The sequence below is a fragment of the Hyaena hyaena genome, unplaced genomic scaffold (assembly GCF_003009895.1).
Source record: "Hyaena hyaena isolate Hyena2069 unplaced genomic scaffold, ASM300989v1 scaffold_421, whole genome shotgun sequence".
In the NCBI taxonomy this organism is placed as follows: Eukaryota; Metazoa; Chordata; class Mammalia; order Carnivora; family Hyaenidae; genus Hyaena; species Hyaena hyaena.
This window is the reverse complement of record NW_024081057.1, coordinates 928699-945832: the sequence shown is the minus strand read 5'-3', so window position 1 is coordinate 945832 and position 17134 is coordinate 928699. Positions and strand designations below refer to the sequence as shown.

At 41.0% G+C, this 17134-nt stretch overlaps 1 protein-coding gene across 1 annotated transcript in view; it reads right to left on the bottom strand.

Annotated features, from left to right (window-relative positions):
- The window catches only part of RMND5A (required for meiotic nuclear division 5 homolog A), a 63255-nt gene extending 46500 nt beyond the window's left edge, over nt 1–16755 (bottom strand). Inside the window, exon 1 of the mRNA XM_039252631.1 lies at nt 16044–16755. Coding sequence (XP_039108562.1) covers nt 16044–16185 — 142 coding nt within the window. The 5' untranslated portion in view covers nt 16186–16755. The remainder of the gene's footprint in view (nt 1–16043) is intronic.
- Between the last annotated feature and the right edge of the window lie 379 nt (nt 16756–17134).

Below are 17134 nucleotides of genomic sequence, written 5' to 3'. Positions count from 1 at the left end.
TGGAGTTGTCTTCAATTAGAATGATAAAGATTAAAAGCTGAGCAGGTATGAGAGGAAGAATAGACAAAGAGTTCAGTTTCAGCTTGTTAAATTTGATATGTGAGTAGTCACCCCAGTGCACATGAAGAGGAGTGAGATATATAAACTTGGAGTTCAAGAGCAAAACGAGGGCTGGATATATAAATTTGTGAGTCACCGGCACGCAGATGATACTTAAAGCCATGAGGCTAAGTAAATGAAATCATCAAAAGAGTTAGTACAGACGCAAAAAAGTAGTAAAAGAGGAGAATCTTGGAAACTCCAAGTTTATGAGACCACATTTAAGTGGAACTGGAAAAGAAGACTAACTGAAACACTGTGACGTAGGAGAATAACCAAGTATCACAGTGGTTCTGTGGCAGCCAAGTAAAGAAAATGTATCTAGGAGGAAGAAGTAACCAAGTGTATCAAATGCTCTGCTATGTTAAGTAAGATGTGGTCTCAGAGCTGACCACTGGATTTATAGTGTGGAAGTGATCAGTGACCAACACAAGAACAGTTTCTCTCAAGTTTCAAGAAAAGAAACCTAGAAGGGGCACCTGGGTGGCTAGTTCAAAATCTGTCTAAAAGGTATTCCATACATACCTTGGGGCCTAAAGAATCTAACTGCTTGAGTAGTTCTACTCTGGCCATTTCTGTGTCTAAACCTTACCTAACCTCAAAAGCTTCATCTCCTCTATAATATAAACTCTCTGTTCATTTACTCAGTCTTTTCAATTCCTAATAAATTCTGTTCTCTCCACCATTCCTCTGGCAGTGAATCATATGCCACTCAATAATTTTATATATAATCCTATCATCCATCTCAATTAGACAGAAGTCCTGAAGGAAGACAGGTTCTTATTGTAAACTGTATATTCCAGTCTTATTCTATCGTCTTGCAGTTTCATGCGCAATTAATGTTAAGTATCTAGATTGGTGGCAAAGGGAAAAGAGGAATCAAAAAGAATGCCATATTCAACAAATGGTGCTGGAATAACCAGATATCCACATGCAAAGGAATCATACCATATATAAAAATTAACTCAAAATGGAATGAAGACCTAAATATAAGAGCCAAAACAATCAAATCCCTGGAAGAAAACGAGAGCATTCTCGACCTTATATCAAAAGCATAAGCAACAAAAGTAAATAATCCCTTCACTTGTTCAACTGGACTTTATCAAAACTAAAAACTCTTGTGCTTCAAACACTACCAACAAAGTGAAAAAGATAACCCACAGGATGGGAAAAAATATTTACAAGTCATATGTCAGATAAGATCTAGTACACAGAATATATAAAGAATTGTTACAAGCCAACAAGACAAATAACCCCATTTAAAAATGGACATAGAATTTTAATAGACATTTTCTTCCCAGAGAGGATAAGGAGAACAGCCATAAAAACAGCTCAACATCATCAGTCAAAAGAAAAATGCAAATCAAAACTACAACAAGAAACTACTTCACTCCCACTGGGATAGCTCTAATGAAAAAGATGGGACAACAAGAAGAGTTGGGGAGTATGTGGAAAATTTAGCACCCTCATACACGGCTGGTGGCTGTAAAATGGTGTAGCACTAAAGAAAACAGTTTGATAGTTCCTCAAAAAGTGAGTTACTGTATGACCCAGGAATTCCACTCTTAGGTACATACCCAAGAGAAATGAACACATCGGTCCACACATAAATTTGTACATGAATGTTCACAGCAGTATTCATACTAGCCAAAAAGTGGAAACAATCCAAATGTCCAAATGATGAATAGGTAAGTGTGGTATATGCATACAATGGACTATTATTTAGCCATAATAAGGAATGGAACACTAATACATACTACAACATGGATGAACTTCAAAAACACTGTGTTAACTGAAATAAGCCAGACACAAAAGGCTACACATTGTGTGATTCTATTTATATGAAAGCTAAAAGTCCACAGACAGAAGTAGATTCATGGGGCCAGAAGCTGGGGAAGGGCAGAATGGAGAATGACTGTTAACAAGTATGATGTTTCTTTTGAGAGTGAATCCCATGAAAATGTTCTGGGATTAGATAATGGTTATGGGTGCACATCTCTAAACATACTGGAAGGCAGTGAATCATACTCCTTAAAAGGATGACTTTTATGGTATGTGAACTATTTCTCAATTTAAAAAATCTTAAAAATGCAAGCCATAAGTCCTATCCATTCTACCATATTTTTTTACTATAGTCAGTAGACAACAAAGTAAGCAAAATGTTAACAAAACAGCAGAGACTAAACCAGAGAATAGCGGTCATCTGGAATTTACCAATTGAACTTCCCCACGCCAATCTTGAAATCCATCATTTTCAAATCTCAGCAAATTAAATGTCTGAAGTTTGGTGCTGCTGTCATCTCTTCTTTTTCCTTTACCATCTACAAGACCCTCCATTTTTTGGTTTTCAAGTTTATAAATGACAGACACTAGTAGCATAAGGTCAATTAATTAACACTGAAGAGTTCTCAGTATGCCCCAAGGAAAAATAATTTCTACACTGTATTTGGAAGCGTAGGAAAAGTATAATGGAATAATCTGAAAGAGAACCCTGGGAAAGCCCTGGTCAAAGACAAAGATTCCACTAATGCATTTTAAAATGGATTTAGTGGAAAGCAGCCAAAGGTAAAAACAGGTTTAGAAATCACTATAATAATCAAACTGACTGAGACCAAACCTCTAAGCCCTAAAGGGAGAGTTCTAATGTTCTTCTGATTTCTCTGTCTGAAAACAAAACCTGCTTCTAGGAGAACGTTTCTGTGAAAGAAATCTAACTGGATTTACTTCCTAGAAATAAAGTGGGGGGATTACTGTGACAACCATCTTTACTAAAGCTAAACTAGATGTGAAAGTATATGTTAGTACCCCGGCTGGCCACTGCACTGGTCACTTTTTTTTTTTTAATTTTTAGATGTCTTATTTTTGAGAGAGAGAGACAGAGACAGAGCATGAGTAGGGGAGGGGCAGAGAGAGAGGGAGATAGAACATGAAGCAGGCTCCAGGCTCCGAGCTGTCAGCTTGTCGTAGGGGCTCAAACCCAGGAACTGTGAGATCATGACCCGAGCGGAAGTCAGGCGCTTGACCGACTGAGCCATATACACCTTGCCCCTATGCACGCAGAGCCTCTCCCATTATCAACATCCCCCACCAGAATCATACTTTTTTTCCTTTTTAAACCAAGAATGAACCTACAGTGACACCTCATTTTCACCCAAAGTCCACAGTTATCTTAGGGCTCCCCCTTGGAGTTGCACTTATCGGTTTTGACAAACGTATAAGGGCACATATTCCTCACTATAGTATCATGCAGAGTATTTTCACTGCCCTACAAATCCTGTGTGCTCTGCCTATTCATCCCTCTCCTGTACCCCACCACCCCTGGCAACTGCTGATCCTTTTGTCTCCCTCCATAGGTTTGCCTTCCTCAGAAGGTTAGACAGTTGGAATCATAGAGCATGTAGCACTTTCAGATTGGCTTTTCATCTGGTAACATGCATTTTTTTTCCCAGGGATCAGGGATTGCTTTACTAACAGATATGCCCAATGTTCCCAGAGTCATGTGTGACACACAGGGGGTGTACAACAAATATTTATTGAAAGAATGAATTGGATGCATTATCTTAGAAAAAAATACAGAGTATAAACTATTAGTGTCTATCTGGTAATGTGCATTTCAAGGTTCCTCCATGTCTTTTCGTGGCTTGATAGTTCATTTCTTTTTAGCAATGAATAATATTACATTATCTCCATGTACTGCACTTTAGCCATTCATCTACTGAAGAACATCTTGGTTACTTCCAAGTTTTGGCAATTATGAATAAAGCTGCTAAAACAGTCTGTGAAGGTTTTTGTATGGACATGTTTTCAACTCCTTTGGGTAAATACCAAGATGCATGATTGCTGCATCTTTTTGTAAGAAATCATCAAGCTGTCTTCCAAAGTGGCTGTACCACCACAAAAGTACTTTTTAAAATCTTTTTTTTTTTTTCTCAATTTCAGAGAGAGAGAAAGCAGGGGAGACAAAGAATCTTAAGCAGGGTCCATGCTCAGCATGGAGCCCAACGCAGTGCTCAGTCCCACAACCCTAGAATCATGACCTATGCCAAAAGCAAGAGTCAGACACTCAACCAACTGAGCCACCCAAGCGACCCTAAAATCACTTTTATTATGATTTAATTCAACAGATAAAATAATTGGCACATCCATAAGAGATTTTAAATCCAAGCAAAAAACCAACACACATGGTTGGTCTTTCAATACAGGATGATATTCTGAGAAACTAGAATAATCATGGTCTCTTCCAAAATCAGACAAACTAAATTAAACATATCTGAGTTAATTCCTAAACCATTTTTTTAATAGAGCGTACCTATGACTTCAAGCTCTGCCTTGGGCTTTATTCACTGCCTGGCGATTTCAGCATTTATGTCCATTAGTTTCACAGAAATAAACTAGAAAAATGTTTGTTTCCATAGTATCCTGTACTTTATCAGAGTTTCAGACTTACTTGTAAATATCTGCCTATCATCCCCATGAAATTACTTGAAGATAGGAAACTCAATTGCCTAATCTCCAGTGTTTAGCATGGTAACTAACACATATTAACCATCCAATAGCTATGTATTAAATGAATAGAAAAATAATACATATTTTTCTTTTTTTATTTAAGAAGGCTCCACGCCCAGTGTGTGTGGGGGGGGGTTGTTCTAACTCCCGACCCCAAGATCGAAAGTCACGTGCTCTACTGACTGGGCCAGCCAAGGCCCCTATTAATTATGTATTACATATTCTTATTTTCAAGCCCAGCATTGGAGACTCCGGCACTACCAACATGTTCTGAACTAACTCCCTCTGAAACTCACTGACCTTCTACTTCCTTCCAAGATATTTAGCGTTTAACTACACAATAGCATTACAGCCTAAATTTTCCAAATACCAAATAAATACACACACACACACACAAATTTCCAAATAAAACACATTCATAAAATAGAGTCCCCACAGTTGTAAGCTCCTTCCCCTTTTCAGATAATGACCAATCCCCTCAAGAACCTTAAATATGTAAGTAAAGACTTGGAAAAAAATTAACAGGCTTCTGTTTGAGCCACAGTTTGTGTTTGTAAAAGAAAACCATGCCATGATTTGTCAAAAAAATGAAACACATTTCAACTTTAGTACATGTGTTCGTATAAAAGTACACCCCTAGTCAGAATGTAGGAAGGTAGAATAAACTTACACAATAAAAGAGTCCCCTGTTGCTACAAAGGGAAAAATTATAAAATTCCTAATTATACTTTGGTTTTTATAAATAACATTTCAATGCAGTCTATCATTTTGTACACGTATTCGTTCAATTATTTTCCTTCATTACTAATCACATGGCTTACAACAACCATATGTCCAACTATGTGACAAGATTTACTCATCATTTTGGCTCAAACACAAAGATGACTGAAAACTATGTTCTCATCCCTACTCAGTGTTTGCATTTTCAATTTTGTTTGCCATTTATTTTTATAGTACCAGGAAGGAAAAAATCCTCAAATAACTGCACATACTGTTAAAGAAAGAAAACCAACTTGCTGGTAGGGAGCACTATAATGGGGTAGCTTAATATGGCCTCTCATGGACAGATAATCAAAAGTTCTAATTTGATCTGTAGAAGGCAGCTCAAGGTGTCAATGACACCATGAAGTACATGTTGCCTAAGAGTCCAACACATGAGAGATGAGGCCCACTATAATTAAGAGCACTCTACAAAAAGTGGTGAGACACAACACAGGAAGGTGACTACGATGATGATTATTATTCAAATGTCCAAAATGGCTGAAAACCTTACCACCTAGGACTAGAAAATGTTGGTAGAAGCAATAGTAGCATTCCCCAGAAATCATGAAGAGTTGGCTTTACAATCTTAGGAATATCATGGAGGCAGAGAAAATTTAAATATCCAACTGTATAAATATTATATATATTGCATTTGAGCTCCTTTGCATTATTAGAAGTTCACATCATAAAATGGACAGAAATCTTAAATTTGGAATTAAGTGGAAAGCAAAATAGCACACAAGTTTGCATATAAATACAAAGAAATCTATTCAGTAAACATAACTGTGTCTAAATGAAAACCCAGACCTCACCAAGCTATACTCCAGAATTCATTCTAGCTCAGTTCCTAAAAAAATATTAAAATAGAAAAAGTCAAAAGAATGCTATAAGGGGAAAAAAAATTCTATATTATCCCATTACATTATCCCACTCTTATTTTTAAAAGTCTTAATACCTTAAAATAAACAAAATGAGACAAGGCAAAGACAAAACATAACAAGAACAACAACTAAAGTCAAAAGGAAGGGAGAACCATGACATTCAGAGTCAATTTACTGAGTGCAGAATACCTGTGTCAACAATGTTCAAGGTACAGATCAAGTATTTTAGACAGATTAAGAAATTTAAGATGGGAATGAAAAGAGACAAAGAATAAAAGGGTCTAAGACTGATTCTAAAGAAGTCACTGGCAAGGGGTGCCTGGGTGGGTCAGTTGGTTAAGGGCCTGACTCTTGATTTCAGCTCAAGTCATGATCTCACAGCTTGTGGGATGGAGTCCTGCATCAGGCTCTGTGTTGAAAGTACAGAACCTGCTTAGGATTCTCATTCTCCCTTTCTCTCTCAAAATAAATAAATGAAACAAACAAACCAAAAAAAAGAGGTCACTGGCAAGGTGAACATGAATCTACTTGGAAAATATTAAGATAGAAAAACTTAAATCCTGAAAAGGTAAGGTTTGTATTTAAAAAACAATAAACTGTGGTCTGTTGGAGTCTGAGGCTTCTTAGGAGCTAGGCATAACAGCTGCTCACAGAAATTCACTGGAAGTGGGAAGGAGGAGGCACAAATAGAACATACCCATTTTTTTCCCCAGGGGCAGAACACACTGAAAACAATTTTCAGTATATTAATAGGTGGTAAATCTACAAAGTACAGTATTTTTGTGGTCAAACCCTGACCTTTCAGAACAGAATAAAGGTTCAGACAGATGTGTTCTCATCCAGTGCAGCAAATCATGGCCTAGTGTGCTGCAAAACCAACCATGTGGGGGTGGGGGTGGAGTTTATATTTAAAAACTAAATTACATGGTACAGACTATTAGTGCTCCTAGAGCAGAGAGCTAGACCAAACTGACTGGCACAGGGCAGAAAAGGAAGGCTCCAAAAATTACATGATGAGGCAAGAACTGAGAGAGAGGACTGAAGAAAAAGAGGACACACAGCACCAGTTCTGAAATGTCTGCTAGACCGTCCCACTTCATAGAGCCTGTTCATTCCCTTCTAATTCAAAACAGAATTAATCTCTAACCATCTCCTTATTTATTTCTGAAATGAATGACTGAACCAGATAAGGTTTCTTTTAGTCTTTAAACTTCATATTTAAAAATCAAACTCAAATTTCTACCTTTCCCTCTCATAAACTTCCTATTTTTCTTCCTAGTTCCATAATTGTCTCTCTCTCACTCCTGCTCAAACTTTAGATTAACCTTTGATTGTTCCAACCCTTCTCTCCCATTCTGCCAGACTGCATCCATGCACCAAGTCCTGCTAATTCCTTCCCTCAGGAGATCCCATGCATGGGTCCCTTTACAATCTCTACTATTATTACCCAAGACAGGTCCCTCTTTCATCAGATCTAAGTGGGCACTTAACTAGTTATCTTGCCTCTAGCTAAACTGCACTCCCAACTCCTATCAACCTAAAAGCTGCTAATTGGTCTCAGATCATGTCTCTGTCCAGTCCCTGTTTAAAATGTACCACCCACCCAAGTCATTCAATGTCTTCCCAGTCTCCTACTACTTCTCCTGGTATCTAAGACTCTATAAACCCTGATTCCAATTTTAATTCTTTATTCTATTTCTCCTCGCCCTGGTCCTTCCCTTTTCCCAGAATGCCTCTTGTACTCTCACTCTTCTGCATCTCTGTTCTTGACAACCTCCACTCCTGGCACCCTGTCCTATCTTCCTACTATCCACATTCAATCTCTGTTACTGTAACTTGACAGGTTAGAAGACTCTGTCTCAAATCCCACCCCTTCTTGTCAGTACCACTCAATCAACGTTGGCCTATATACATGGCCTTGCATTATAGGGCACTGTTTGTTAAAAACATACCAATGTCATCTCCCTAACTAGACAGAAAGTTTTAAAGCATAAGAATGATTGTTTGTCCTTTGTTAACTCCCACAAGAGTTAGCCTAGTTCCACATATCTATAATTGGCTGAGTAAAGAGTCAAACCCAGATCTCCTTAGCTCAAGGACAATATTTTGTGGTCTACTCTCCAAGTAGCATTCTCACCTTCTTATCTTCTATCTACCTAACTAGCCTCCAAGTTCCTAGAGGGCAGAAGCCATGTATAATGCTTCTTGTAAGTTACTTCTTGTCTCCTCAATACTTTCACATAATCAATAATAAGTTCATTATTATACCATGCGTTAACTAACATGGATTTAAATAAAACTTAAAAATAAAAAAATCAATAAGATAATGAATCCATATAGATCCCACAGATAGAGCAAACTCATCAAAGATAACACACAGCCAGACACTGTGCCCCAAAATGAGAAGAAATTACCATTCAGGCTCAATCTTAAGTGTTAAGAGACTTTGCAATATAGCCTTATGGACTCCCAGGACAAGGTTACCTAAAACCACTCCGAGCTCAGTCATACTATCGCCAAACCCAAATAAGATGAAAGTATATTTCTAAAAGCCTCAGGTCCTGCTAGAGATTCTAGTCTCTGTTCTTTGAGGCATTAGACAAGCACCTAATCCAAGAGGAAGGACAGATGTTTATGCTGCTCTTCTACAAACTCTTGGAGCTTTCCAAAAAACACCCAGTCCAGAAAGCATCATCTCCCTGGTATCTATCAACTTCTGGGGGTTACATGGAGTACCATGGGGCTCCAATACATAGCACAGGGCCAGGACCCTCTAGAATTCTCCCCTATACTGAATTTGAGGGTCATTTTCAAAGATTTTACAGATGAAGAAGCAGGGCCCCAAATAACAAGTCAGTTTTAATGTCCTAAAGTGAATAGTTTACTAAAACACCATTTTCACTTTCCTAACAACTAAGAGACTAAGACATGGAAACAATGGAGATTTCTCTATATACCCTTGTATGATAGTATCACAAGAGTGTTGGCAAGCTTTTCCTCCACCAACGTTATTATCCAGGGTTAGAAACTACTTAAGATATAAAATAGCCTTAGGAAAATGATTTTCTTATGCCAAGCATACAAGCAATTTCAAATAAGTTCCCAAAGGTAACATTAACCAAATTATATTTTTTTAGTCTACAGATTAAGTTGTCCTAACAACTCAGTATTTGAATTGTTTGAACATTATAGTTAGAAGGCAAGGCAAAAAAGCTAGAAATAAAGGTTTGGCTAGTCAAGAAAACATCGCAAAGAATATTGTTATTAGTGTAATTTGTAGCTGCTCAACTATAATAGCCATCTATCACTTTTGCCTGGATGCAAGTTTTCCTTCCTACAACTCTCTCCTCTGTAGGATCACATGGCTGTACATCTCTGGACACAGGGTAAGCAAGCACAGCCCAAGATGGTCAATGGACTCCATGTCCTGGCTCTAGTTATGGATTCAGGGAGAGGTTTATGACCCTTACCAAGGCAGTACGGACACACCCCTGGTAATTTTATTTTGGAAAATACTAAGGAAAAAAGGCATGCTCCTGTCTTTGGGATCACTAGCAGGATAAGGATGACATGAACTCCATTGGCCATCTTTAACCTTCGAGTAGAGAAAACTCCTCTGAGAATGAAGCTAACCATGGAAAGTACAGGTGAGTGAGGAAGAAAAAAAGACCAATCCTTATGGTATCCTCTTTGGTCCTGAAGCCCAGCTAGCCTTACCTCAGCCTATTTAGTCATGAGTCAACAAAATCCATTTTAATTAAAACTATTTGATTGCCACTTGCAATCAAAAGAACCCTGAGTAATATACTAGTCTGAATGAATAATGTGCCAAATAACAAAGAATTATCTCCTAAAAGATTCTGGAAAGGAATGGCTGACAAAGTTAAATCCACTTCTAAACCTAACTGGAAATGCCCACACTTCATTATTCTCACCATCTACAACAGCCCAAGTAGTGGGTTAATTGGTCTATTCTTCTCTTAAGAGTATTTGAACAATGACTACTGTTATCCACACTAACTTTTCTGACCTACTTATCTGCTACTTTCCACACTAGATGCTAAATGTAGATACCAAATTTTATTCAATTCAAAATTTACAGTCCTTATTCTCTCAATCTTGTTTATATTTAGCAAAAAGTTCAGTTGACAAATGAGAGACCAGATACTGTAGCCTACTCCAAGTACACCAAAGAATGAGGCTGAATAAGTAAACCACTCCTCTACCAAACCTGACCCTTTACTAATTCATTCAACATAACACATTTACCCTGGTAGGCTCTGAAAAGCACAGAGAATTTATGTGCTTTACATAAGCATACTTTCAATATATACATATAATATATACAACCAAAATTCTAGAATGAAAAGTTATATCTACCATGCGGCCCTGAATCTGTTTGCTGTCTACTGATGTAAACCATACCATAGAAATTAGTTAAAAACATGACCACCATAATTTGCTTTTTCTTTCATGCTTGATTACCTACTTACCTTCTCATTTATTGCCTTCAAATTTTAAAAACTGGAAGCAGTTCTGCAACTAGTAACTAAATTCTCTTTGATTCACCAAGAGAAAAAGATGGAGGATTATGATTTAAAGGGGTTTTACTACTAGGAGTCAGACCACACACACATACACACACACACACACACACACACACACACACACACACACACACACGGAGTTTTAGAAGCTAATAAATACATGTATTGATCACTTCTACAAATTAAGTTGTCTTTACCAGCTTGCAAACTGCAATAATACTAAGCCTAAATCACAGTAAGTAGTACTACATGTCCCATACCTCAAAGTAAAAAGGTGGTAACGAATTATCATTTCCTTGAATTTTCTTAAAAACCTTCCTGGAAGCTAGTTAGCATCTTTGTATATGAGGTGGGAGACGAGGTGGTCCAGAAATAAGAAAGAGTAGAAAGGAGATTTCTTACTAGGTATCCTTTTTAATTATTTGAATTTATATGAATTGAATGTATTATCTACTCAAATAAAATTTAAATTTAGAAAATTCACCGAGACCATTTTCAGAAACTACATTACAACTCTCTAGAATAGCCTAGAAGTAATTTTTTTAAAATACTGCACATACCCTTGACTTTTACAAAGATTGTAATTTTCCGAACTATACTTCAAACACGTCATAAATGCTACCCTATTGTTTCAGTCCAATCTCCACTCACCAAATGTGAAATGAGAACACCAGCAAAACATGATACATAGTTCTTTTTTGTTCTCCCTTCCACCACAGAAGTGCTAAGGGGAAACAAAATGTATTTGCCAAAAGAAAAAAATTGCTAAAAAGCATACAAATAATCATAAGTCAAACTACCAAAATGCATCTGTACCGTCATATTAAGAGTTGTCCAAAGTATGGTTTTCATACCATTGACGCAAATGGTGACTTTGTGAAACAATATTTTAATAGTTATGAATTTGCTTTTCATAGTTAATTATACCTAATACACCAAATCAGTGACTTCACAAAATATCAGAGTGCCTACAATGAGGAATCTACTTAAGTGAAATCGTGAATCCATCTGAAAACAAAGAGTGCACACGTGTGAGTAAAGTTTGAGAACCACTGGTGCATTACCCAAAGATCAAGGGCACACCAGGAATGATCACCAAACAGAATCAACCACACTGAACCTGAAATTAGACCAAACTTCATGCATATGGGGAAACTCCCTGAAAAGCTGGTACAATTAAATGACACCAGTGCTCTCCTCTTTCTTAAAAGTTACGGAAATTAAGCAAACCTAAAGTTTAAATAAAGTAACTAAGGGTAAGACTCGGAGCTTGGTATAATCCTTGAGCTTCTGGCAAATTAAGCTGAAAAATGGTATTCCTTCCCACAGACCTTTCATGTGCTGTGAACAATCATCTCTAATCCCTTTTACGTCAGATAGGTCACTCTGCAGGCTCTGGCTCACCTTCCCATCCTGCAATCTCCCACCCTAAGGTTTCCAAGGCAGTTCTAGGGCTTGAAGAAAACCTCTACAGTGGATCAGTCTCCAGGAAAAGGAATGAATCAGTCTCCGGCAGAACTTCTGTTTAGTATTCTCTGTGATTCTTTACTGCCTCTTCTCACTTCTGTTACTGCTATGTTGCCCCTCAACCACCAAAACATCGTGGCTGGCTGCGACTCAGTCAAAGCCTGCACTTATCTGTCAGACCCTTATATTCTGAGACTACCCCTCTGCCTTAGGCCTCACACTCCCATTTAAAAAAAAAAATAATTAAAGGGGCGCCTGGGTGGCTCAGTCGGTTAGGCGACCGACTTTGTCTCAGGTCATGATCTCACAGTTCGTGGGTTCAAGGCCCGTGTCGGGCTCTGTGCTGACAGCTAGCTCAGCGCCTGGAGCCTGTTTCAGATTCTGTGTCTCCCTCTCTGTCTGACCCTCCCCTGTTCATGCTGCCTCTGCCTCTCTCTCTCTTTCTCTCGCTCTCAGAAATAAATTAAAAACATTAAAAAAAAAAAAAAAAAAAAAAGATTGTCCTTCTCCCAGGCCGGACTTGGTTAGGCATGGATTAAATGGCGGAGCACAAACTAATCCACCAGGTGTGAGTGCCAATCCACCTCACCTTATTCTCCCAAAAGTATGTGAATTAAGAAAAGTGCATTTTAAAAGAAATAATTAGAGAAAGTTTATATGAAAGAATTCCAGGCTACATAGAGGCAATTTAGAGCAGATAAAAGGAGATCTCAGGGCTCACTGCAGGACCACTTGAAGGCCAGCTGCCAAGAGACCTCCCTCAGGCAGTCTCACAATCTGGAATAAGAGTAGTGAGAGTGGACAAGGGTTGTCAATGGGCTTATTAACCAGACTTCATTTACGTATGATCAGTTTCCACCACAAACTATCCTAACTGTCCTCATTTAGTACAGTTTGCTCACTTTAGAAAAAAGACATCTGAACATAAGAAAATGTAAATCGCCTCAAAAACTATACTGATCTCCTGACTATAGCCAAAAAAGATACTTCCGAATCAGACAGTTACTCGCCATCAGTATGATGCCATGTTGGGGGATCTATATGGTTACCAAGATTCTACTTTATTCACATTACATTCTTAAAAGAAGATTATCACAAATAATCCCAGAGAGTGAGATCCAAAGTGCTGACAGATGGTCCCAACTGGAGCCCCTCTCTCATGTCACAAGATCAATTGCCTACACAAGCACATTCACTTGAAAATGGAGTTTCAAATTCAGATTTCAGTAGACATAACTTTAGAAAGGGTATATTTAAGATAAAACGTAATACCCACCACATCTCAAGCAAAGGACACTAGAAATTATCTGCTTTGAAAATTACCATAACCTGGATACCAAAGCATGATGTTTGCCTTCACACCTAAGAATACCATGAGAAAAAACATTCTGTTTTAGAAATTAGGCCTGGCACTTGCAGTATTTCTTTTTTCTTTTATGTTTCGTAACTGCCTTTAGTCACTTGATTCTATTAATAAAGACTTAAAGAAAATTAAATACCCATATCAAACTATAATTTGGTAGACAAGAGGGTAAAAACTAGGAGACTGAAAATGGAACACAGACGATTCACCAAATGAATCAGATAGGCGACTGTCTGAATAGCATGGCACACTCCGGTAATACCCTCAGACCCTATATGTTCCTTGCAAAGTTCCCTGATACCAAGCAAAGACAATTTGTCTAAAACAAGCTCCTGCTTCAACAATTTCTGGCAGTTATTTTATCCATCTGGGATGGGTCCCACATTCCCTAAAATGAGGCCTGCAATCACATCCCCCTTCAATTAATATCTCCCCTCTCTCTCTCTTATGGGAAGGTATTTTACTTTTCATCTTCTCTCTCAAATTCTGCCTATCCCACCCCTCAATCCTTATATGGTCCCTAAAAAGGAAATGCTCCTTCCACCTCTCCAAATCCAGACCCTTCACTCATTCTCTTCCTTTCAGCCTTTAACAAAACATAGATTTCCTGGAATGGATGGACAGGCAGGCAGACACAGAGGGGCACCCGAATGCCCGCATACATACACATACACACACACCCTTCCCGCCCCTTTACTTAAAGTCCTTTAGGCTTCCTTACACTTCAGTTTGAACATTTTTCTTAACTCCCACCAATCTAGTTTATTTGAACTCTATGAAGCTGCAAGCACAGAAGGTCACTGACTCCCAATAGCCAAATACCAGCTGACCAACTTCTCTTTTTCTAAGCTCATGCCCTTTTCTGTTGGCTCCTCCATGGCCTCCACTCTCCAAGAGTTCAAGGTGTGGTTAGACCCTGGAGTCTTTCCACCCTCCAGCCTACGTGATCTCCTTCACTCTCCTCTGTAGAAATGATACTGGGGATCCATCTTAGACCTGACTTTTCCCTCAGATTCTAACTATGTATCTTCAGCCACCAGTAAACACCAAGTCCTTGCCTCCGTCTTCATTAGCCCTTCCACTTTGTCCCAAAACTAAATTCACCAGAACCTTCCCAGGATTCTCACTCAACTCCATCTCCCCTTCCCCCTTCACAGACAGTCACCTGGGTCTGCTTTTGTTTCCATATTAACATTTTAACTCCTATTCCCACTATGGTTGCAGGCTTGCTTCTTCTCCAGAGTTCAAAAATGACTGCCATGTCTAGAATTGGATGTTATGGACTCCCTTATCATGGGGTAGCACTTGCTCTCAACTGAGTCATGAAAGAAGGGTGCAGGAGAAGGGGGGAGAAGCTCAGGTAGAGCCCCTGCCTTAACCTCACCGGCCACAGTCCTGCCTTTCACCTCAGCTACCAGACTTTCCTTTCCATAAGTTTCTGTTCAGCCTAGGAGTTGAGAAGGCTGCCCCAAACTCTTGAATAAATCCATTAAATAAAATCCTTTCTTGATCGAATCACCACTAGGAATAATGCAATCTAAGGATACCAGACCTTTAATGTTATTTAAAAAAACACAAAACCAAAAACCCTTTCCAACCAGCTTCTACAGGCTAATTTCAGCCAACTATCTATCCCCAGGTCCTAGAGCAGTAATGAAATAATCTAGGTAAAACACCTTCTATAGAAAACCTGCTTTCTGAAAGAAAAACAAGTAACTAACAACTTGTGTCACAATTTTCTTCAGGAAAAGTTGCCTGTTCTTCCTCATGCTACACTAGGAGAGCTGAACAGCTCGATTCAGCCGTTTCCTAGGAATCAGGTCTGTGCTGCTGCGGAGTTAAAGAAGAGCTGCTTCCACACAGCAGTCAAATCATGAAGTTGCAACAGCGGCTGTTCTGTTAACCTGCAGCTAAGAATAACACTCGACTTTCTAATTAAAGAAAGAAAGAAAGAAAGAAAGAAAGACTTGGAAAGTAAGTCCCTGGGCCAAGGATCTAGAGAATGAGAAGAGGAAGGGGCTCCCTGTACTGACCCCCCTCTATTATCACCCAGACCCTTGGGTCCAATTCAGCCCGCGGGGACACGCGGAGAGCGCCGGGCGGGGTGAAGGGCGCCCACCCCGAGAGGGTGGCAATTTGCAGGTGTCACGGACCGGCCCCCCCACGCGTTTAACCCGGCTGGAACTCGCGGTTTGGGGATGGGTTTCCGGGCGGATCGCGCTCACTCTTAATTGACAACGAGGTCGGGGCAGGTTCGAGGCAAACAAGGAGGAGGAAAAGTCACAAGGGGGGCTGGGGAGAAGGGGTGTCCGCAATTCGGGGGAGGCGGGAGCCCGGCCCTCCAAAGGGCACCCCTGCTGGCCCGCCGGGGCCCGAGGGACTGGGCCCTGCCCCGCGCGCCCACCCGAGCCGCCCTACCGTGGCTCTGCAGGATCTCGTGCTTGAGGCCGCCGGTGTAGTCGATGAGCTCCTCCAGGCCGCGCTCGCACAGCTGCCCGTAGCCCGAGAACTTGTGCAGCACCTTCTCCAGCTCGCGCTCCACCGTCACGCACTGATCCATCCCGGAGGCGGCGGCGGCGCTAGGCTCCCCGGCGCCCGGGTGTCCGCAGCCGTTCGGCCCGGGCCCGGCCGAGGCCGCGTCCTGCTCCTCGTCCCCCAGGCGGGCGGCGCGGGCGGCTGAGGCGGCTGAGGCAGCGGGCGCGCTAGCCGCGGCGCCGGGGGAGCCCCGCGCAGCCAGTGCCCGCCTGCCCCATGCCCCCCCGGCCCCCGGAGAGTCGCCGCCGCTCCCGCTCGCTCTCCCCACCCGGCCCTGCGACCCTGGTCCTCACTCGCCGCGTTCTGCTGCCCGCCGCAGCGCCGCCGATTGTTTTTGTTTTCACGGAAACCGACCGATGACCTGGTTCTCCCGGGCGGCACCAAGCGCCGCCGACCCAAGGGGGGGGGGGCAGCCACCCCAGCAAGGGAGAGAGAGGCGGCGCGGGCCGTACCAAGCGCACACCCGAGGGGGAGCAGCCAGGCGAGCTCAGGCGGAGGAACGCGACGGGCGTCCGCTCGCGCCGCCGCTCTAAAGGTGTGGGCAGTACCACGCGAGTAAGCGTGCAAGGGAGAGGGCGAGGGTGGAGCAAGAACCCAATTGGTCCGAGGAGCTAAATAGGGAACTTTGGAGACAGCCCCGGAGCTCACGGAGCGCTACAACTACGCTCTCCGTAAACAAGAGGGTGGATACCATCCCAACCACCCCGCCCAGAAACGGGGAAAAAGAACCAATGGGCGCGGGGTATACCTAAGGAACAAACATCCTCCAATCCCTGGCCGAGGCGTAAACCTTCAGCCAATCCGGGTCTAGGGGCCAAACCAATAGTCTCGCTGTTGGAGGGGGTGACTTTGGTGTGCATACTGGGAAGCAAGTTGTTTCTGGAAAGCCATGAGGGAAAACAAGACCGAGATTGAAAGGTCTGTTTTCTATAGGAGTTCGCCCAGGTCAAAATTTATGTCATCTCCCCGTTACT